The 23,189-nt window shown below is 44.5% G+C and overlaps 1 protein-coding gene across 1 annotated transcript; it reads left to right on the top strand.

Moving 5' to 3' along the window:
* Nucleotides 1-2,477: 2,477 nt before the first annotated feature.
* Nucleotides 2,478-23,145, top strand: LOC100220148 (cystine/glutamate transporter). Its single transcript, XM_072923771.1, has 14 exons — nucleotides 2,478-5,513; nucleotides 6,216-6,321; nucleotides 8,253-8,508; nucleotides 10,213-10,339; nucleotides 11,095-11,210; nucleotides 11,878-12,003; nucleotides 14,634-14,733; nucleotides 14,822-14,866; nucleotides 15,064-15,187; nucleotides 15,486-15,589; nucleotides 17,456-17,552; nucleotides 18,332-18,481; nucleotides 20,772-20,946; nucleotides 21,767-23,145. Exons 3-14 carry the CDS (start codon nucleotides 8,316-8,318, stop codon nucleotides 21,829-21,831), a joined length of 1,422 nt encoding a protein of 473 aa, XP_072779872.1. The 5' UTR covers nucleotides 2,478-5,513; nucleotides 6,216-6,321; nucleotides 8,253-8,315; the 3' UTR covers nucleotides 21,832-23,145.
* Nucleotides 23,146-23,189: the final 44 nt, after the last annotated feature.

Genomic DNA, 23,189 nt, shown 5'->3' with positions numbered 1-23,189 from the left:
TCTTTATTCTTCTTTAGTCTGGAGAAAATGAGGCTCAGGGGAACCTTGTGGCTCTCTACAGCTCCAGGTGGAGTCAGGCTCTTCTCCCAGGTAATCAGCAAGGGGAGAAGGGGAAATGGCCTCAAGCTGGGCCAGGGGAGCTTCAGCTTGGCCATCAAGAATATTTTCTTGACAGATATGCTTGGAACAGAGTGCCCAGAGTCACAATCCCTAGAAGAAACACACCAAAGCTGTCATGCTGTAAACTGCACAATAAACTTACATTGTTCACTGCTTGCACAAGGGATAGAAGAAAAAGAAGAAAAGTCTTTTCCCATCTTGCTACTTTCTGTGCCTAAAGCAGGTGAGGGAATTATTTTTCTCTTTTCTATGACTGCACAGGAAAATAACTGTGTGGAATCTTTCCTACTGTTTAAGAAATACCTGATGTCCAAATCAATACAGAAATACTTTTTAGCTAAGCACTTTTTTCTTAAAGTGTTTTTTGAGTATCTCCTCTTCGAGACAAAGCTAGAACACATATATATATCATAGATATAGTCCTCCCTTCCTCTCTCAATGCATATTCTGCATCTGCGCTGAGCTACAGTGACAAGGGAAAGAAAACACCAGGTATTTCTTCCTTTGTGCAGCCTGTAGCAAAGCCTTGCTGGGCTGCCCTGGCTCAGTGCTATGCACAAAGGAAATCTCCTCCTGAGACACCCTGCAGGGCTTGGATCTGCCTCTGAAGCAGGAGAGGTGGTGACCTCTGTTTGAGCACAAATAATCGCGCTGCAGTTCCTGCCCCTGTGCTGATGCAGGTCTTTATTCGACCTGACTGGGTCCCTCACCTCTGCTGGCTGCAGGCTCTCCCAGCTGCTGCTGTGCTGTGTGAAGTGCTGTTTGTGCTTCCTTCTATTCATGCTGGCCTTACCTGCCACGAATGGTGCAATCACACCGACAAGATCACAGGAAGGTTCAAAGTCCAGGGTGGAAAAAGGAGAGAGAGAGAAATAATTTTTTAAAAAAGCGCTAAAAATAGAGTTTCTAAGGCTGGAGGTCATTTCAGTGTGGGGCTCAGGGGACATCAGAGACATGCTGGAGCCTCCAGATTGGGGGGGAGCATCCAGTTGGTGCCTTTCATTTCTTGTAGCTCTCTGAACTCAAGCAATCACAACTTGCAGCAGTGTTGAGTCCACAGATTTCAGGTAAACCCAAAGAGAAGTGAATCCCCTGGGGCTGGTGGAGCCCTGGCTGCTGGAGAGGGAGGGGTGGCAAGGACCATCACCAAAGGCCACTATGAGCTGATCTGTGAGGTGAGCTCCTGGAGGCCCCTGGAGGGACAGATGGCTGTGGGGGACAGCCACAAGCAGTGGCTGGGATGCCCTGAGTGGCCTTTGGGAGAAGCTCCTCCACAGGGCGACGGTGCAGCACTAGAACAGGTTACCAAGAGAGGTGAGGGACTCTGGAGGGGGTTTAAGGCTTGATTAGACAAAGCAAGGGATGAGCTGAGCTAGTGTTGGCAACAATCCTGATTCTTATGGGAGACAGGGCCAGAGGCACCCAGAGATCCTTCCCAGCAGACACTTCCATTACTGTACTTACATTAAAATTGAATAAACATGCCCTTGTGTTGACTTAACCTTCCCAGTGAGCACGTTGATCTGGTTTTGTTGACATGCTTGTTCCTAGAATCCGATTCTCACTAAATACAAGTGAAAATGGGGGATGGCCTGTATGTTACCTGATATAACATGAGTTAGGTGTTTGGTTAGTTTCTGGTGCCATCTTTCTGGTTTTGGGAAGCTGCCTGAGATGATATGGTGCCATATTATATAAAAAGACACACGCTGTCTTTACAAATCATTGCTCCCTGTTGCCCAGGACAGACCAGGACGTGTGTTCTTGTGCTGTCTCATGGGGGGTGAGGTAGAGGTCAGAGAAAACCCTTCTTGTTCCCCTTCCTTCTATCACAGGCCTGGAAAATGGTAAGGAATTAATCCAAAATTTTGTGTAGTAAAATAGAAATCCCCATTGCCTGCAAATTGCTGGATAAGAGCCAAAAAGGATTAACAAGGAAACATGTTCCTTCCAGCATAATTGTATATTTGGCTTATATTTTATTAAATGAATAACAGCTGAGCAGAAAGGCCAAAAGGAGAGACTCCCCCCACCCTGAGGTATGTTCAAGGCAGAGCTTGGGCTGTGTGTGAGTCAGGTGCCAGAGTGGGTGATTTTGCATAAAACACTGAGGTTTAACTGTGGATGAGACCATGAGTAGCAATCAAAGTGAGTGACTAATGCAGGTGTAAAGGGTTGCTGTTTTTTAATGTTTAAATTTTCTTTTTAATTCCTTGAAGGTGGGAAGAGAAGGAGCAAACCCAGGCGCTGAGGTCGAGTCTGAGGGGAACTGGAGGCCTGAGGTGATAAATCATCAGCACTGCAGGGAGACTGAGGGAGAAACTAATGTAATATATGAAGCAATATGGAAAGAGGAATTGTATTACTTCAGTCAGCTCTCAAAGGATTCCATTCCAGATGGTTAGGGCAGGGTAGATCAGGAGCCCCCATCGATGGGGCCCACCATCTGACAACAGCAAAAGCAGCAGAGGGTTTCTTCTGACTCCAGCACTTTTACCAGGAGAGACCTGTCTCTGTAGCAGATAAGATAGCTGGTTTTAATGAAAAATTACTTCTTTGTGAGGAAAGCTGGTAATGAGTATGGCCATTTTGGCATTTTCCCCCATTCGGGAAATGTGTCTTCTTCTTGCAGAACATTTATGGAGAGGCTTAGGGATTAGTCTGCAGCCCTAAAACTCTGCCTGGCTCTGGATGATGGTGCCACTGCTGATGGGAATGCTGGGCTTGATGAAGACCCCACCATGGCAGCCCTGCAGAGCAACAGCCCCAGGGATGAGTAACAGCTCCCATGGAGCAGCCTGAGACTCTCAAACTTGTTTTTTTCAAAGTCACCAAGCAGTGGCTGGGAAGCAGTGTCCTTTACAGCCCTCAGCCAAGGCCTGAGGTGAAACAAAGGTTCATGGAGGAATTTGTTGAGCATTGGCACTGCCCAGCTTCACATCAGAGGCAGAAAACCCCCGAGACCTCAGCACTGATGCAGTGCCACAAACCATTGGAATGAGGAGGGATGTTTCTCTCTATGGAATTTTTTTCTGAATTTGAAGTGCTTGAGAAGAATTCTCATTTGGGGAAAGTTTGGCTGTACTTTGCTACAACATTAGACTTCTCTGTTGGGTGTCCTCTGCTAGAAATGTTTAGATTTATTTTTGTTTGTGTTCTGTAATACGCAGCTAAGAAAACAGTTTTGAATAGGACAAATTGTCTTGTTCCAGGGAGGAGGTTTGATCTGGAGAGTGAAAACAGCTTGCTACTTGGAGGACTGTCCACAAAAGAACAAAGCTCTCAGGACACTTCCCTGCACTGTGCCCCACTTGAGATAATGTAGAGCCAAGGTGTTTGCCTCAGGAAAAACAGCTATGTGAGACAGACTCTCGTTAAGTGTTTTGTTTCTTTGTTTTCCTAGAATTCATGTGTTCCAGTGCCTGGTGGGCTGACTCCTTTGGATCTGATGGGCAAGTACCTTGGGTATTCTCTGCTCCTGCTTGTGAGAAAAAGGAATCGTGTTAGTTCATCTTGCAGGGATGGTGGTGCACTTTCCTGACAGTCTTTAGCAGCTGGTGCTGTGGAAGAAGACTGGAGTCTTTTTTAATCAGGTGTGCATCTCTCCAGATTTGTGTTATGCATGTCACTGGTAACATGTGAGGAAAAGATACCCATGAAAGTATTTTTTCATGAGTATGAAAAAATACTTTCATGAAAAGTATTTTTTCATGAAAATACTTTTCATGAAAAAGTATTTTTTCATAGTCATGAAAAAATATTATTTTCATGAGCATGAAAAATTATACTCATTTTTCATACTCATGAAATGTGTATGAAAATACACATTTTCATACATGTGTATGTTGTGTGAAAACAACATGTTTTCATAGAACATGAAAATGTTGTGTGAAATGTTCCTGCACAACAACATTATTGGGAAATCAGTTCTGGATACACAAAAGTGCAAGTTCCTTGTGGCAGCTGAGTGGAGAGTTACAATTGGATGCCTAGAAAAGTGAGGTGACACTGTATGATCCGTGCATCCTGGAAATCAATCAGCACTACGGTAATAAAACATCTCCAATTGTAATGTCTGCTTCGGCAGACTGGTCATCATGAAGAACTTTTTAAACTTGGTGTATAATATAAATCCTGGTAGGAAGGAACTCTCAAGCCAACAGGAATTTAGCTGCTTGAAAACTTTGGTCTTGGTTTAGCCTAGTTTTTAGCCAGAGTTTGGATTCGACACTTCTAAGTTCTCAATTAAAAGGTCATCCTCATATCATCAAGAGGTCCAGACTCACCATGCCATCAGTCTGTTTTCCTGAAAAGTTACCCCTGTTGGAAGGACAACAGGAAATGTCTAAATGAGATGATAGAAGCACTGTGACCTAAGCCAAGAGCAATTTTGCTGTCAAGGCAAAAAAAAATTTCATTCAGACAGAAATGTTAGGAAATAGTAGTCTTTTGATAGACAGTTCACAAGATGCTATTTGTCAAACTCTGTAGAAAGAAAAGCCAATGGAAATTATTTTTACATTTACACCTAGGGCAATTGCGTGGATTTATTACTACCTCTGGGGCTGCAAGTCTGCGCCTGATTTATTAACTACTGTCCCTTTTGGTTTCTTATCCAGGGTGGCAAACCAGCTGTAGAACGCTGAAAAGAAGCTGAGCTGCATGTGTTGTCCCTTCAGCCTGTTTCTTGTGTTCATTTTGGTCTATAAACAAACATCTCTCAGGTCTCCTAAATAGATTTTCTGATTGAGTTCCCAGAACAGACCACCACCAGCCTCATTAAAGCTTATTTATGTTACTTTCATGCATGAATAAAAAAGCTCCCATTCACTGCTGATTTTATTTAGTTAGATTCTGTGCCTTGTGGTAGACATTGAATTGGAGTGACATTTTTGGCACCAAAAAAAGAAAAAATAGTGAGACTGCAAGGAATGGTTTGACACCTGCATCTTTTACAGTACAAAAAGGAAGGGGTTAACCTGTTCTTGGCTATGTGATATTGACTGAGGACGCAATGAAAATACACCTGTAAATATTTAGGAATATTCCCTAGTAGCTGGGGTGTTTTTGAGGGGGTAGGTCATTGAACTGGGACTCTGGAGGTATAGTCTGTTTTCCCAGGGATGCCACCCGCTCCCTGCGTGATAGGAAGAGAAAGGTCACTCGTTGTTCCAGGTCTCAGCTCCCAGCTGAGAATGATGCTGTCTCCCTCCTCTCCTTTTCCAGCTTGCTTGTTTATCTCACTAGCTTTTCATCAGAGTAATATCCACTCTGCCTCTGTGCTGAGCACAGTGGGTCCTGCTCTTGGCTGGGGCTTCTAGTCACCACTACAGACACGATTCTCTCTTTGCGCCTGTCTCCTCCCTCTTCGTCCAAGCTCCAGTGCTTGTGAGGTAAGATTAACAGCTAAAAAAAACCCAAACCAACAATAAAATCAGTGTAAATGAAGGACGAGGAAGGAAAGAGCCAGTGTATGTGATAAGTTGTGCAATAGGTTTGAGCAGTGTTTTTCTCCAGCCCTGCTGATTGATGATCTCTCTCTTGCAAAGGTACTGCACTTTGGGACAAGAAGGGTCTGAGCCTGTCGTTTATGTCAGAGGGGTGAACAAAAAGCAGCTTTGCCTCCTTGCTTTGCACTAAGCACATTGTGAATATTCTTAAGCATTGCCACAAGGATTAACATCCCTGAATTTTAATGTGCCTGGTGCTGGAATGTAGCTGGAAAGCAGAGCAGGCAGGAATGGTCTCTCTGGGCTGTGGGCTCTGCTAGGTGACTCTTTGAAGTTCTGTTCAATAGCTTTCTGTTACCCTTTATATTTTTTCCCTTTTCCACATTTTTCCTCCTCCTTCAACCACTTCTGGAACAAGTACTTATACATTTCATGTTTCTCAAATTTACTGGGCTAGATTGTTTTATCTCCACATACTTTTGCATGGAAGTAGTATTAAAATAAAAATAATAATAATAATAATAAAAGGCATGGGGACAGAAGTACAGAGTTTGGTGTTTACTTTGGATCATTAACCTGGTCTGTAAATTTGATTTGATCTCTCCTTTTTTTTGTTCCTCCCCTGCTCTCTCTGTGTATTTTCAGAACCTGCAAAGAGACGCTGTCTTCTATGGCTTCAGGATCCCAGCAAGAAATGGGAGTTTGATGGATTGTAAACGCACCTGCTTTGTTTAAAACCCAGCCAAACAGATAAGTGCACTTTTAATTCTCTCCAAACCATGCTTTAGACATAGCTCTGCACAGCATCTCTCTTCAGTTCAGTTTGTGAGGCTCTGTGTTTCACACCTGCAAATGAATGCTGTGTGGGTCTCACTTCAGCTGAGAAATACCAGACCATATTGGTATTTCACATTAAGGTTATTAATTGGTGTCAGAGGGAACTGCAGCTGAGGGGTTGGGAGGCTCCCAGGAGTCTATCCCTGGTCTTCCAGAGCCACCATCCCCAGCAGCCCTGTGAGGTTTTGGGACTCTGAGGAGCAGCTCTGTGGGACAAAACGAGGCTGATGTGACCCATCTGAGTCTTAAAGAGTCCTATGGGACTCATTAGAGGTTTAATAACTAAACTTGGCTGGTTTGATTGAGAAGATGCTTGTGCAGGCTTGGCACAATCTCAGAGAAACCAGCTCATGCTGCTGGCAGGAAAAAGGGTTTTCTGCATGTGCTTCTCATATGTGTGCAGAGAAAGTGATAACCCTGCTTCCTCCTGCCAGTTTCCAGGTGGGAAAGGAGCTGGGGATGGGGGAGAAAAGACATTTGGTTACACTGAGTTTACCCAGGGCATGCAGGGAGTATCTTGGGTGAGTGGTAACAAGAATTGCCCCTTTAAAGTTAGGGGAACATTTTTATTTCTCTACCAAGAGAGCAATTTCTCGCTGCTTTGTTCTGCTTCTAGAGGTGACCACTGTCTCCTGGTGGACACACCACTGCAATTACTAAATTATTCAAGAAACCCATAAAATAGGGTCTCATGTAAAGTGTAAGTTTGCAATAGTATACAGCCATGGGGCTAGGACAAATATTCACCATAATGCAATTTACTGTGCTAGAATAATGAAAAGAAAAGCACTGAAGCTGAGTGTGTGAGCATTGTTGGGGATGTGTGGCAGGAGGCTGGACAAGAGCCAAATTATCTACTCCAGACTTGTCCTGCTTGCTCTTCCAGGGATAATTACTAGTGTAAAAAATCTACCTTGCTATTAGGGAAACTACAAACAGGTTTGCTACAGCAAATTAGGCTGTAGTAACTGACCTGAATTCATCTCACCTACCTAAGCAGAAGGTGAGTTTTTTGGTGAAGTTGCCAATTTAGGGGTGATAGACAGGAGAGACTAGGAGGGGAAATGGGAGATTGCTGCAGTTTGTGAGAACTAAATCTGTATTAACTTATGATCCCTGAAGTGTCTGAAGTTCCTCATTTTCTAGGAAAAACTTCACTGCTGCTGTTACTACCAAAGAGTTTCTATATTAATAGTAGAAATGGCACATCTGTTAGTCATGACTAAGCTCTGTCTTAACAACTGCAAACAGTACTTATTCCTGACTCTTCAGTACTTTCAAAGCAAAAAAGCTTGACATTATATTAAGAAACACTGACTAAGTATTTCTAGTGAGAAAATCAGGGCTAGTTCATTCAGCAAGGGTGGATAGGAAGTTTAAAAAGCTTAAATCATCTCTGTGCACCAACTAATGCAGCCTAATGTTTTTCTCAGAGATTCTCCAGGTATTATTTGTTAGGCTTGCAACTTTAAATCTCTTTCCTCGCAGCGAGCTGAAATCAGTGTATCCCCCTATTAGATCCCATTAAATTAACCCCAAGCTGGCCAGTTACAGTCTGAGCAATCTGACATTACTCAGAGTCAAATTTGAGAATTGTCCTGAGGTGTGGCTGGCATGCAACATGTAACACTCCGTGCTGCCTGGAAGAAGAAGCAGAAAACACTTGAAGTGTCTCTTGAGAGCTGTACTGATGAGAGAGGTGATACCAAGGGTGTTCTACTCACCTGTGGTTTGGCTGGTACTTCCTGCAGCTGGGGAGAACAGATTCTACAGCTCTTGTCCAGCTCCTGAAAAAAATTTTGTACCGAAAAGAAGATCCTTGAATCCCTGACTCCTTGTCTTACAGGTGAGCCTTGAGGAGACTGTAGCTCCTGGATGTGGCACCTTCCCCTGTGATTAGAAGAAACCATGGGAAAAGACAAGAAAGAAGAGGCCATCTTCCTGAGGCAAAAGATCACTTTGCTGCGGGCTTTCTCGCTGCTCATCGGCAGCATGGTTGGCAGTGGCATCTTCATTTCTCCCAAAGGAGTCCTGAAAAACTCCGGCAGCGTGGGATTCTCCCTGCTCGTCTGGTTTTCCTGTGGGCTCCTCTCCATGTTTGGTGAGTGCTGAGCTTTGGCAGCCTTTGTTTAAGCAGCTGGGAGGTGAGGGGAGCCCTGTGGGTGTTGGGCGTCTGTAAGAAATGGTGTGGGGATGTCTGATGTTGCCCCACTTTCTGTGTGTTACTATTGGCTTGATTTCTGTCATTTAGTGCCAGTCTTTTCTCATGAAGGTTGTCTTTTTGATGACAGTTTCATTGTAGCTCTTTTGAAATAATTCTTGTAAGTTATAGTGGATAAAATACATGGCTTTTAGTTTCTTTCATTATCTGTAAAAATATCACCATCTCAGAAACTCTTTAAAGGTGCTATTAGGACCACTGCAAGTTCTCCCAGCCCAGGAGAGAAATCTGCTGCATATTATCGTGGGTGACTTTAACATTTGTCTTCTGTTGTAACTTACTAAAAAAAAATTCACCAAAAAAAACCACCAAAACCAAAAAAAAGGCACCAAAAAAAACCACACCAAAAAAAAAAAAAGGAAAGGAGAAATACTCCATGTGAAAAAAAAAAATCACTTTGACACTGTGGCATGTACATGCAAGTTTAGAAATTGAGACATTCAATAGTTAATAGGGCAACAAGCCGGTCTTGCTCTTAGCATATGTGTACCAATATTTCACACTGCAACTTCTGTGTGGCTGTTTGGTGAATTATACACTTCTGCTTAAAGAAAAGCTGGCAGTATAATGTGGGCATGGTGTTTCTTATAACCAAGAAGAGCAGTAAATGTGTGTGTAATGTATGTGTAATCACATAGCCAAGCTCTGCACTTGCAAAGGTTTCTCCCTGGACAGAATCCTTTGATACAGCCTCCTGGAAGGGCCTTGGGAGCCTCTTTATCAAGTGATTGCATTTTGTAGCTGGATTTGTTGGTTTGTTCTTCCCTTTTACCAGCTTGATAACCTCCCCTGATCATTTCTCTGACAGTTTTTTGCAGTATATTTAAAAAGCCTGCTTTCTTTTATGCTTTTTTCCCTTTCAAGTGAGGCATATATACAAGTTCCATTCCATGAGCTCAGGAACATACTTATATGCATGCTTGAAGCATTTAAAGGACCCACTGGAATCTTGTGAGCTCTCTGCCTATATTTGATGCTTTGAACAGAAATTCTGCACAAATTTTCCAACGGGGAGGCAGGAAACATTGAGGTGGGTCACCATCCTGCATGACCTGAATGTGGCATGATTGCCATGGGACTTGGAGGCATGGCCATGTCATGCATCTTGTGTGAAGATGCAAGAAAAGGACACAAGAATGTGGCCTGGGATGAAAAACATGATTGAAATGACCAGTTCAGCTATGGCTTGTGGCTGAGCTGCTGTAGTTGCTTTCTAAGCACCATTTTCACCAGTCTAACAGTGAGGAGAAGAAAGAACCCTGGGTATCTTTCAAAGGAAACCTCTTGTAGCTCTGTACAGCATTTATCACATGCCCCTCTTCAGAACTTCCATGGAAATGTTGTAACATTAACCACAAAATAGAGAATTTCTTTCCACCTGACAGGTAAGCCAATTACTTGAAAACTTACTTCAAACCATGGTAGTGCACAGAAATAGGGAGAGTGGTTCTGTTAAACCTCTTTTTCTTCCTCTCATTCACTACTTATTTTAAACAGATTTGTTCAATCCCTGAAAAAATCACACAGAAAAGGGAAAATCCCTGGGATTATTTACTTGGTACTTTTTTACCTGAACTTTTCCAGGTGCCTTGTGTTATGCAGAGCTTGGAACAAGAATCACCAAGTCTGGTGGACATTATATCTACATTTTGGAGACACTAGGGCCTTTGCCAAGCTTCTTATTCCTGTGGGCAGAGTTTTTTGCTATCAGGTAAGAAATTTAGTTCGCTTGCCTCTTCCTGGATGCAGTGATAATTTAAAATACCAAAAGTTTGGCGCCAGGTAACAGTCCAGGCAGTTTGTAAAGGAAAAAGTAGAAACAAGCTGAATGATTTTAAAAGATTTTTTAGTGATAAAAGGAAGAAGACACAATGTGGAGATAGTTACAAATGTTGAATATGTTTTGTACTTGAAGAATATCTCTCTTCTCCCCTGGCAGCTCATATCCCCCAAGAGCTGTGGTGTATTTTGGAGACTGACAATAGATGCCAGATTTATTTCAGACCTTCTGTTTTCAGTGTGAAACTTCTTTGGTTTCTTCACATTCAGAAAGTGGAGACAACTTCCTGGCTTAGCCCCAAGTTCAGTAATTTATAAAATTGTGAACTACTTCTTTTTTTAACATTAAAAAGGAAGTCCTCACCTCTCAATAACCTGTATCCTTCATGTAAGCTTAGATGAAGCAGAACATATGAACTACACTTGCATTGCTCAGTATGATTAATCTCAACTTTTGCTTTCAAGTTGGAAATTAATCATTCTGCAGCATGTGGTTTTTAACCCATTTACTGAGAAAAACCTATGAGAAAAACTTGATGGGAATTCACCATCTGCATGGGTGAGAGGATTAAGCCAGGTGGGGAAAATTGCTCCCCTTCTCAAGTTTTGTACAGTTTTACCTCATGCCATCTTTCAGCCATACTCAGACGAGTTTGTGCTTGGTTCCCCCCACACTCCCCACTCCAGGCCTGCCAACAGTGCTGTGGTTTCCCTGGCATTTGGACGCTACATGCTGGAGCCCTTTTTCGCCCCCTGTGCTGCCCCTGTCCCTGCAGTGAAGCTCGTGTCTCTCCTGGGCTACTGTAAGTACTAACATTTATGGGATTGTCCATCCTGGCCTCTCTGCCCTAGACTAGGAGCACTTATGGGGTGTTATTGCCTGGGACAACTGTGGGTAAGGGCCCTGTCTTACCTCCTCAGCCAACCAAAATGGTCCTATTCAAGGTGATGGTTTTGGGCCATTGTACTCTCTAGGAAGTGGAATGGGCCACCCTGTAGACCAGATGGAGCCCTAGGTAGGGGGATTTAGCCAGGTGTGGGACAAGAAACTCTCCAAGTGTAGCTGTGCAAAAGCCACGTGAGTTGTGGGTGTAAGGCTTGAGGTTTTGGACTCCTCTCCTGGTGTATCCAGCCCGTGAAACTGCCTTGCCTGCTCCAGACTGATGTGGACTGGCACAGGGAATGCTGTGAAGTGGGCTGCTGAGATGTCCCACACCTTTCCCCCAGGCATGTGTGGATCACCCAGCAGGAACCAGGTTCCTGCTCCCTTTTAGGGAGTGCAAGTGAGCTCCCTCTTTAAACACTGTATGCTGAACCAATGTTTCCCAACATCTCTCACCCCAGGCATCCTCTCTAAGGCATAAAGATGCCACCTTCCCCCAGCATCCCTAGGGCAGGGAGAGCTGCTGTATTTTTTCCTGTGTGTGTTGAGCCCAGGCTGCAGCTGTAGCAGTGTGGTTTCCTCTCCAGACACGGTCCTCACCCTCAATTCCTGGAGCGTCACCTGGAGCGCGCGACTGCAGACAGCTCTCTCCGTTGTCAAACTCCTGGCTCTTGCACTCATCATCGTGCCAGGGATGATGCTGCTGGCCCAGGGTAGGTGTTGCTGCATGGAGGGTGCTGAATGTGACCCCTTGTAATGGCTTTTCTTAGTCCCAGGTGACAAGTGTGGTGCTCACTCAGCTGGCAGGAGCTTTCTCTGTTCATGTGCCAGATGTGAATTAGCTGGAGCTGAGACCGGCGTAGCTGGCACAAGCTGCATCATTGCACTGGGCTGATGCACCTGGCTGGGTGGTGCTTTTTCCAAAGTTTAGTCATTTTAGTGCCAGAGGATGTATGAGTCTACCCAGGGTCACCCTAACCTTCCTATGCAGATGGTCTTTTCTTTGGAGTCAGACTTAACTTCCAGTGTAGCTCGAAATCTTTCCAAAGCAGCATATATTGGATGGACATTTAGGATATGTGACAGCATCCCCTGTGCCAGTCACAGCTGTGTAATGAGCTACCAGCCCTCAGCTGAGCCCTGGTAATGGCACCTCTAACCCTTCTGTGGCACAAGCTAATGTGTTTTACCTCCAGATCGCGATGGGTGGTAATTTAGTGAATTTACAATGATCTTGGTACAGGATTTCATGCCCATAGGCAGAGTAGGGGAGAAAAACCCTACCAGTAGAATGTTCTGTGAATGATACAAGAGGACTGGCTTCAATCCAAGCCTCAGTTTACAGAAAAGACCAAGGCATTCCTACCCAAGGGATGAAGTCTGCTCCTTCTTCACGCTATTACCTTCTTCTGCAGAGAAAACACCACAGGCAAAGGGCTCCGTGTTCATGTTTCTTTCTGATGTCTGGAGCTGGTTCCTTTGAACATGCAAAGCTCCCCTTGGGCTGGCAGGCTTCTGAACTAAAGGACTGCCCTGCAGCTAGGAATCCCAAGCCATTATTGTTAGGATTGCCTTCAAATGACAATCTGGAGCCCCAGCACCCATCCTCTGGTGGGGAGGATAAGTGCAGGTGACATCTGGAGGGAAAATTCACCAAGAGACTCCAATGTGATGGGTTGTATTTAATGTAACTCACAGGGGACTGTAAATTGCTCATTAATGCATTGCAGGCAATAAATCCTTTTCATGCACCATCACTTAACAGCAATTATTTTGGAACATCCCCAATAGACCCACTCCTACATTTTGCCTTAGTTTTCTTTAAACCTATTTTCAAATTGACTTCATTTTTTTTTTTTTGTGCTTAAAAATCAGTTTTTCACTTTTAAATAATTCTGCATGATTCCTCTGCTTTGTGCTGCTTTTTTTTTTTTGATTGCACTTCTGCCATTACCTTCTCTTTGGCTCAGGCTTATATTAGAGACTTGCTGGGCCAGTGTTTCAAACCTATTGTAAATGCAGGCAAACCCAATGGGAAGAAATGATGATGTCTGACTCAATTCAGAAGTCTGAATGATTTCTTTATTATAACTATGCTAAAATACATTAACATACTATATAAAAAGGAAGATACTAAAACTATATACTACTTTCTCTAACACAACTCGTGACCCTCTCTGGAGAGTCCAGCCCCAGGTGGGTTGGATTGGCCATCAGGCTCAAACAATCCTCACCTGAATCCAATCAAGCACTCACCCCAGGTAACCAATTCTCCAAACACATTCCACATGGGAAGAACAAGGAGCAGAAATAGAAATTGTTTTCTCTTTCATTTCTCTCTGTGCACCTCTATGAAAAATCCTGAGAGGGAGAGAAATGTGCTTGCCACACAAACCCAAGTGCCCAAATCTCGTCACTGAACTTCTTGCAGAAGTACCTCCATAGAAGTGCCCTGATTTTCTCCATGTGCTCCATGCCACCTCACACTTTGCCTGGTAAAGCCCAACCTGGATTTGAAAATGTTGGGAATGCAATTCTTTTTTACTGCATTTGAATGAGAGGCCATTCAAAATTGCTCCCTGCTCTAAATCTTTTTGTTTTGATTTAGAAAAATCCTGACTTTGATTTTTTTTTTTTTAAGTTTTGTTTTGTTGTTTCAAGCAGAGAACTTGAAGGAAAATTAGGGGAGTTGGTAAATATCTGAGACACCTCTACTTTGAACACGTTATTTGCTTCGCACGCTGTGTCCTTTCCTGTGGGTGAGTGGTGGTGGGTCAGACTGGCAGGTCCCTGCTCCCACCCCCTCCTCCAGCCTGGTTCCCATGCTCTGGCCAGCACAGGGCTGGGGTCAGTGCTCCAGCAGCAGGAGCAGGAGAGAGCACAGCGAGAGCTGAGTTAGCCGCCTCACTGGCTGCTCCACATCAAAGGGGAGTGTGTGTCCAGCTGCTGAGGGGGCTGGGGACTGAACATAGGGGTCAATCCAACAACTTAATTTTGGGCTTAAAGGAAGGAGAGGACAACTGGGATCAGCTCGTCTCCGTGATCTCCTCTTCCCACATCACGGTCTGTCGGAAACAACTAGTTATTGTTGTTGCCCTTCTTGAAATGCCTACCATAACTGGACAAGGGGTGGATTTTTGTTTTGTTTTGATTTTTAATGTCACTATAGGAAAGTAAACATATCAGCAACAGCAATGAAGTTAATTTGAATACCCTTCTCCAAAGAAATTACAAACACTCTTCCCAGGTCTGGGCAAGAGGTACAAGGGATGTTTTCCTACAGGGAAGGAAGCCTGTCTCTGACGTTTCCCTGCTGTGTGTCCATTGTTTATCTCCTCTGCAGGCCACACCGAGAACTTCCAGGATGCTTTTGACAGCCAGTCGCTGGTTCTGGACAAGCTCCCCCTGGCTTTCTATGCAGGCATGTTCGCATACTCCGGCTGGTAGGTGCGATGGGAGGGCACTTCCCGGGCAGCAGAGAGGTGCCCTCAGCACAACTCAGTCCCTCACCCATCTCTTCCCATCGTGCAGGTTTCAGACCAGCTTTGTGCGTGAGGAGTTGGTCAAACCTGAACGGTAAGGCTGGGAGGAAGCTGCCCTGGGTTACCATCCCTGGGGGTCCCACAGCTTTCCCTGCAGTACAGGAGGAATTAGTTTGTGGGTTCACCTGGCTGCAGTCAATTGTACTACCTGGTAAAATCTGCAGTAGTACTGTGCATAACAAGGGATAGCAGCTTGTTCTTTGTGTGTGTGTGTGTTCCCCTTCCTTGCAGAAATATCCCCCTGGCTGTCATCGTGTCTGTGATCACGGTAATTGTGGGATACATGCTCACCAACGTCTCCTATTACACAGTCCTGGGAACAGAAGATGTTCTGGCTTCTCCTGCTGTGGCTGTGGTGAGTTGCCATTGTTATTGTTATCTCCTCAGCATGGCCAGTTTATGCTGTGGTTATGGCAAGTCTTTCAGAGATGGTTTTCCTATAAAATGCCTTATTGCTTTGTAATTTCTCTGGATTACTGGGCAACAGTAAATTCTTCTTGTTGTGCCTAAAAGATAATGAAAAGTAACCTGCAGATGACAGTAGAAAATATGAGATTTATGACTTCTATATTACTCCTTCAATGGAAGAAGGAGTCTGATGTCACCTAGAAATCACCACCTGTTCCCTAAAGTCACGTTTGCTCTTCCTCCAGAGCTTTGTGCAGCGAGCCTTTAAAAGCCTGATCTCCGTGGTCCCTGTCCTTGTCGCACTGTCCTGCTTTGGAACCATGAATGGAGGAATCTTCACATTTTCAAGGTCACATCCCTAATGGTTTATTATGCTTTTGGCACACAGAATCAGAGGGAAGCATCACCAACCTGTGTAATTACCCATCCACATAGTGCTATTTTAGCCACTCTTGTGGAAAAAATAAGGCTTTTGACTCCCAGGTTGTCAGTTACAGGATAGTCCCTTTTGGCTAAGAGTCTGCTTTTTCTATTTCTGACCAGGTCCAGACCATGGTATCCAAGACTGGTTACAAAGAAAGATTTTTATCTTCTCCCCTTCCCTTCAATTAAATCCCCAGTTTAAAGTGGAATGTCAATGTTTCTGGTGAACTAAAGGCTTTGTTGATGTTGGCAGCTGCTCAGTGAGACTGAGTCTCCTTCCAGTGGCTTCACCCAGCTGTGCTGCTGGAGGGCGTGGGGTCCCTCTGTTGTGAGGCTCTCTAGGCAAACTCTCCCTTGAGAACTTTGCTTTGAAGTCAGTGAAATGTCATTGGGATGGGCAATTCCTAAAGCAACAGTCAAGGTTCAAGAAGTCTTGTCATAGCAATAAGAAAAACTTTGTTCCATGGAAAAACAAACTTGCCAGCTTCACCGTCTGCCACACTCCGTGCCCTTGTGGGAGCTTGAAATTGGAGAGGATAAGATGAAATACTTATACTTATGAAAAAGTATCTTGTGCTGGTCCTGTGGAGCTGAGCAAACTCTCTGCAGTGGGTTTTGCTTCACAGCTTTGATTCAGATCAGTTGGTCTGAAAGGAATGTTTCATAGCCTGAAAGCTAATGAATTATCTGATCCACTACCCTGAAGACCTGTATTAAATACAGGTTTGGATGATCCTTCCCATTGGCTGCTCCAGATAGTGGTTTTCTTTGAGGATGAGAAGTCTCTGGACAGCACAGAGGTTCTTCATGTCCTCTACTGACCTTCTCTTCCCCATCCTGGCATCATTAACATAATCACTGCAGAAAGTCCATATAAACACTGATGGGGCCTCTCTGGCTGCCTGCCAGCCACACCCCTGCAAAGCCACAGAGACATCAATAAAACCAGTTGTACACTTGTGTCCCAGCTGCTTGGGCCCTGCTTCAGCCCAGCTGATGCTCTGGCATGGTTTGTTTGAGGATATTAAGTTTCTAAAATTGGATGTGATTGTCTTCTCCCTAATTGCTCTTTCACAAGTCAAAGGAGGGATGCAAGCAAGGAACTCTCTGCTCTCATTTTGTAGCTGTTCTTGTGTGTAGCTGGTCTCTTGGCAGTATGACAAACTGTTTTCCAACAGCTGACCAGAGGATTGGAAATCATCTGTCATTTGAGGAGATTGCACTTTATTTTTTCTGTATATGTACATATAAGAATATAGGCTTCAAAGCTGACCATCCTGTTTCATAAAATCACCAGTTTCTCCTATTGTGATCCCTCCACTTCCTTTTCACTGGAAAGATTAATTCCTTTTTTGATGGCAAGAGACTTTCTTACTCCTATTTCCAGTCTGAGTTCATTCATGGTCACTTTGGACTTGCCCATAGGTCTTTGTTAATGAGGCACCCAAGGAGACACTGCCAGTGGTTCTGATGGTGGGCCCTGAACTGCACTGAACTGGTCTTGGGAGAGCTGTGGGACCTCAGCCTTGGTTTTCTTCCAAATGCCCCCAAAGTGGAGCTCTGAGCAACTCGGTCTAGTGGAAATTGTCCCTGCCCATGGCAGGGGGGTGGATTCCAACCCAAACCAAACTTTCTATGAAAGTGCAACTCAAGGCAAAATGAATGGCCTTGAATAGCAGCAGACTTGTGCTGGGGAAGGGAGTGGGTGCCTTGATGCCTCAGGTCAGTCTAGTAATTCATCTCATTTCTAATGTGGATGTAGAATGTTAATGTACATTCTGTCTTTTCCTAGGACTCTGTTCGTGGCTTCCAGGGAAGGGCAGTGGCCTCCTCTCTTCTCCATGATCCACATTCGAAGGCATACCCCCCTTCCTGCTGTCATGTTAATGGTAAGGAGATCTGGCTCTGTGTGACATGCTCTGTTCTTTTGCTGTCTTGGCTTTCTTGCAAGGACTGGATAAACTGAGGAGTTTTAGAGGGTGTTGAGACATTAAATTACTCCCTGAAAAATAAAGAAGGGAGGATACAGGAAATGGCTGCAAAGTATTAACTCCCCTTGAGCCAGCAGTGGTATTGAAATGTACAACCTTGGAGTCCCTGCCTTATAACATTAGACACCTTTTTTAAAAGTACAGTCCCTACCATCTGCCACAGGTGGTGCTTGATACTGCCTTATGAAAATAGCTCTGCCAGGCTTTGGCTATCTGGAAATTTAGAATTCCCAGGTGTAGTGGAAATGCAGGGAATGAGCATTTGTAGAGATGGTCTGGTCTTGTGTTTTGGTTTGTTCAGGTTAGGTGTTTTTTTTATGGCAATGATCCAGCTCCATCCCAACTGTGCTGCAGTGCCTGTTGCAGCTTGGCTGAGCGGCTAAAATCTTAGCAGATGTCATTGTAGATAGCCTGTGTACCAGCAGCACAGGCTTTTGGATCATGCATGTTTTAATTGCCTTGGCTCGGACATGAAGCATCGAAGATGCTGCTGATCTTGAAATGATCACTCTTTTCTGTAGCACAGATAATACTTTAGGTATTTTGCCTTCAGTCTGTGACACTGTTTTGTAAAGCTCTCTGACCTCCAAAATGCTGGGGCTGTGAAGTAGTTGCAGGGGGGTTGGAGGAGGTGATCCACGGCTGTAATGACTGTATTTCATGTTCACAATGCTCAGTTCCCTTTGGTCACTGCCATGGTGTGCATCGGGGACATCTACCATCTGCTGAACTTCTTCAGCTTTTCCCGATGGCTCTTCATAGGATTAGCCACCCTCGGGCTCATCGTCCATCGCCACCGTCACCCGGAGCTGCACAGCCCCTTCAAGGTAAAAGCACAGCGTGGAACCTGCAGGCCTGGCTTCCCTCCCTTTGATTTGCTCAAAATCACAGCATTACATGGCCATACTTGCCTTTAGGCTCTAAGTGGTTTCAGTCCCTGATGCTTAGTAATGCCTGTGGGGAGCTCCTGGAACTGGTTGATGTGCCCAAACAGCCAGATGTGAAAAATCCTATAAAGCCAGTTCTACATGGGGTCAGCAGATGCATCTGTTAGAAGACTGCTCGCTACAAGGGACAAAGTTTCAGGCTTGGAACTGGGAGGTGTAGAGAGAACAGTTCTCTGGCTCATTTTTTGTGGCCTTCAAGAAGGGACTCTTGCCTGGATGTTATTTCAGTGGTGGGTAAGTCCCAGCTCTAGCCGAGGAGCAGGAAGGTGGCAGGCTTGAGGGAAAAGGAACATAGGTGGAGGGGTCCTGGGAGCGAACCTGACTTGGGACGAATCATCTGCTGATATAGAAATATTGTCTCAAGTAAAGCAGTGGGCCTCTCTTGTGGCCTTTCCCACTCTGCTGGGTGCTGGGATCCCCCTGATGTCAGCAGGGGATGCTGGAGCTGGTGCTGGAGCAACTTTCCTGTGCTCGGGCACCTTTTCCACTGCCAGGTAATGCACAGAAGGCATTAGGCTGGGGCGGTGCTGGAAGCAGACAGTTTGTTCCTGACTCTGATCACCCCTGCATGGTGTGTCCAGGCAGCAGCTCCCAGGAAGAGAGAGGACCTCCGTGGCTGCTGGCCCTGGGCGGCGAGGAGCTCTGGGGACAGAAACACTTTCTGCAGCTCACAGGGCTCCTCTATGAGCTTCTTGCATCCTCCTGCAAAGTTCGGGATAATTTTTCTTCTCGGTCTTTGCATTCAGCAGACACCTTGAGGCTTCCCAGTTTGTTAGTTGGCTGCACTCATGTACTCCCCCAGAAGCAAACTGAATTAAGTTTTTAGTTTTCCTTTCAAACCAATCTTCTCAGGGGAGATTTATTAGTGGGTAGCACTGTTGGTGGTTTCAGATGCCGAGATTTTTGCCCTGGCTTTCTTCAGACAAAAATTGAGACTTCTAGCGGCTCCTAAATGCCGATTAAACGGGGGAGCGAGGGAAATACTGGCCTTTGGGTCAGTTCGGCTGGTTTTCCCCCTCCTTTTCCCTGGTTTTTCTCACTCTGTGCAAGAGGCAGGGGCTGCAGGCAGCGCGGGTGCGTGCTGCGCTCTAGCGGCCGCGCACGGGCGGTCCCTCCGCTGTTCTCCAGGCGGAGAACAAAGCCTGGCGTACGTGTGACAGCGCTGGTACCCATCCTCATGAGCATTTCGAGTTAAAAACGGCGAGAAAACACCAGAAACACCAGTCCGCTCGCACACCCCTCGAGCAGATGTGCAGCGTGAGTGTGTGCGTGTAGGCGGGCAGGAGATGCTCTGGCTGGAAAGACAAGAGTACCTAAGTTTGTTTGATGGCTGGATGGCTGCCATACCTAGAGAGACTGATCTCTTCCAACTTGGCATGTTGTGTATCCAAAATACAATATTTATTACTGGTAAAGATTGTCACCCTATGTGAGAGCAGCTCCTTCATTCCATCAGCCATGGCAAGGAGTCACTTGGCTGAGTTTGGATCCAGAGACAGAAGGAGTGTTTCACAGTTTTATTATTTATTGCAGTCTTCCTATTTGCTCTCCAAATAACCCAGATGAATTGGCTCATCCAATAGGGTATGGCTGAAGTGCTGAGTGCTGCTTTGATTTTCTTCATGGTGTCACTGAAGCTGGAGTTCTTGGTGCAGGTACTACAGAGATAGGGATACGGAGTCTGGTTTGTCTTGGTTTAGTCACTATTAAGTCTCAGGCGACCTGGAGGCAGGTCAACACGAGTCATGAGTTTTATAAGCAAAGAACATTTTGATTCAAAGTGTCACTTCTTGGCTTCAGATTTTCCCCCAAAAGTTGCCTTAGGTGGCAAGTAGATGTGTGTGCCTGTGCATGCCCAGGAGAAGGACATTCACAGAGCCGTGGGGTGTAGGTGGCTTCTCCCTCTGCTTGGCTTCCAGTTGCAAGTGAGGTTTAGATTTTGGTGCACATGAATATAGGGGGGATGCACCTCACAAGGCACACTGGGCTCTGAAGCTGTTGCAGTTGTTTGCAGTCTGATTGTACAGAAGCATTCTGCAGGACAGGATATGATTCTTCTCATTTTATTTAGACAGATAAATGAATGCAGTGTGTGCTGGCACATACAGAGTCTGATTGGCTTACAGCCACCAGTTTTCCCTGATTTTTCCTTCTGTGCTCTTTTCCCCAGGTTCCCCTGTTTGTTCCTGTCTCTTTTACCATCATCTGCCTCTTCACAGTGGCAATGTCTTTCTATTCAGACCCTGTGAACATCAGCATTGGATGCACCATAGTTTTGAGTGGTTTTCCAGTCTACTACCTCATAATTCACAGGCAGATGTCAGACCGCTGCCGCAACCTGTTTTGTAAGTATGCATTTCACTTTCAGTACTGTGGATCTAAACACCCTCAAGGGTCAGGATGCTGGTTTGTTCCCAGGGCTCACCTCTGATGCAAATTGCTCCTTGACCAACAGACCTCATGAAACCTAAATCATGGCCCCTGGCACCACTCTGGTGTCTTTCCCAAGGCACAGCCTCATTTGTTTTAACAAAGACAAGGCTGAGGTCTACCAACAGGGGGAACAAAGAGGGTCGCTTTCCTATCCCAGCCCTAGTACCTACTAAACTTTTTCATATCTTTGAGATTACCAACTCTGGGTGAAATTTGTCCGATGTGGAGCAGAAAGATAAAAAGTTAGGATGGGGAGACTACAGGCAGATGCTGTAACCCCATGCATAAATTTGCTTGCTGAAAGACTGGGGGGAGGACTGGTAGCAGAAGAGGACTGCCAGAGGTCTGTGTGCTTGGTGAAGAGGCCAGGTTGGTCTGGGCACAAATATAGCTGTGGAAATGAAGTACATCTCCACTCCAGGCAGTGTCTAGTACAGATTTCCTTTGGATGTAGGCATGGTGTCACAAGTTTTTTTTTTTCAGAAATGAGGGCCTGGGTTTGAGTTTAATTTGTCGTTTCTGTTCCAAGTCTTGTTTTCTTTTGATTTGATGTTGCATGGAAGTGCATCAGTAACCACTAAATAGAAGAAAACATATAGCAAGAAAGGAAACAGATACAGTGATCTGCCAATATAAAGTGCTCCAGCCATCAGTGCTGATGCTCTGATTTTCAGCCATATCTCAGGGTTTCCTCTGGACTAAGCTTCCTTCCTTTTTTTTCCACCCTTTCAGATTATCTTACACACAAACTGCAGTTACTGCTGGAAGTTGTCCAACAAGAAATCAAGACTTACTGAGAAAACCATCAAAACTCACAGAAGACAATAAAAATCTACTTACACCATTTTTTTGGCACCTTTGATCCTATCAAAAGCAGGCCATGTTTTCATTCTTTTTAGTCAGTGCAGCTGAGGATGACTGAGCCAAAACCTTGCTGCAAGTGTTCCTAAGCTTGCCAACTGGGATCTGTTCCTGCCCTTTTATTTTTTTCAGAAGAGCAAACTAGTTCTCTGAAATTAGTTTGCTTTGCCTGCAGAGTGTCTTTGAAACCAAGATCCTAATTTTGCAGCCTAGCCCAGTCCTGAGAAAAATGGTGTGTGTATGTGTGTACAGAGACAGTACTTTGTTTTCCTGGCTTGGCAAATAGAGGAAGTGGACATGTTGCAAAACTTGGAATCCAATACATGGAAGCCAAATGCAAGTTTCAAACAGAACCACTATAGCAGCCTTGCTGTGGACAAGGAGAAGGATTGGGGAAAGCTAATTAGAGATAAGGTAGATGAATTGGAAAGGGGAATGCAAGGGGATAAAATTTTATCCACCAGAAAGAGCAGATTGAGCTAATGAGAAGATATTTGAAATTCAAGTATTAACAAAGTAAAGTCAGAATATTTTGCTTGGATTTTTGTATAAGCAGAATGAGTTTTATAGCTTTGAAATAATCTTTCAACTTTGAATTTTACTTTTCTGAAATTACATTTTAAACTGTGCAAATGCGTTTTTGAAACAATTAGTTAAATATCAACTATAATATGACAGATTATATGAAGCTGGTCCCTCTCCCAGCTTCCCAGACCCACTTCTCACCAGTGAAGTTAAAAACTCAGAATCTGGCCTAGCTCTAGTGAAATACAATTCCTCCTATAATTAGACAGGACCACTGACGAGACTTGGGCTGATTCCTGAATAAATGCATCTTCTGGTGCTGTAAGAAGACATGAGCAACTTCACATCCAAGCTTTAACTTGCCAGTTGTGCATGACTTGCTGATTTAATCCATAACCACTCATTTGAACTAATGGCACAAGAAAGGTTTCCATTATTGGATTACTTTGGTTTACATTATTAATGTGGCAATGTTATGTCCAGATAATACAGCAATTAGCTATTTACAATAATGTAATTGTTAATTGGTTCCTAAAAGATGGGAAGTAGAATGCTGAGACTCCTCTAATGACTGCTGGAAAGAGGAACAGCAGAATGTGGAGCATTTTTTAATCTTTGTATCAAACATTTATGTACTTAAAATAAAAAACAAAGTACCATTTACAAATCCAATGTAATATACTGAAACATGTAAAATTTTGGAACTAAAGTTGGGTTATTTTCAATGCAATTGAGAATTAGTATTCTTGTAATGCCTGCTTCCTGTTCC

Source organism: Taeniopygia guttata, chromosome 1A (assembly GCF_048771995.1).
Source record: "Taeniopygia guttata chromosome 1A, bTaeGut7.mat, whole genome shotgun sequence".
Taxonomy (NCBI): domain Eukaryota; kingdom Metazoa; phylum Chordata; class Aves; order Passeriformes; family Estrildidae; genus Taeniopygia; species Taeniopygia guttata.
The sequence above is the reverse complement of the archived record's forward strand: the minus strand, read 5'-3'. Positions and strand labels throughout refer to the sequence as shown.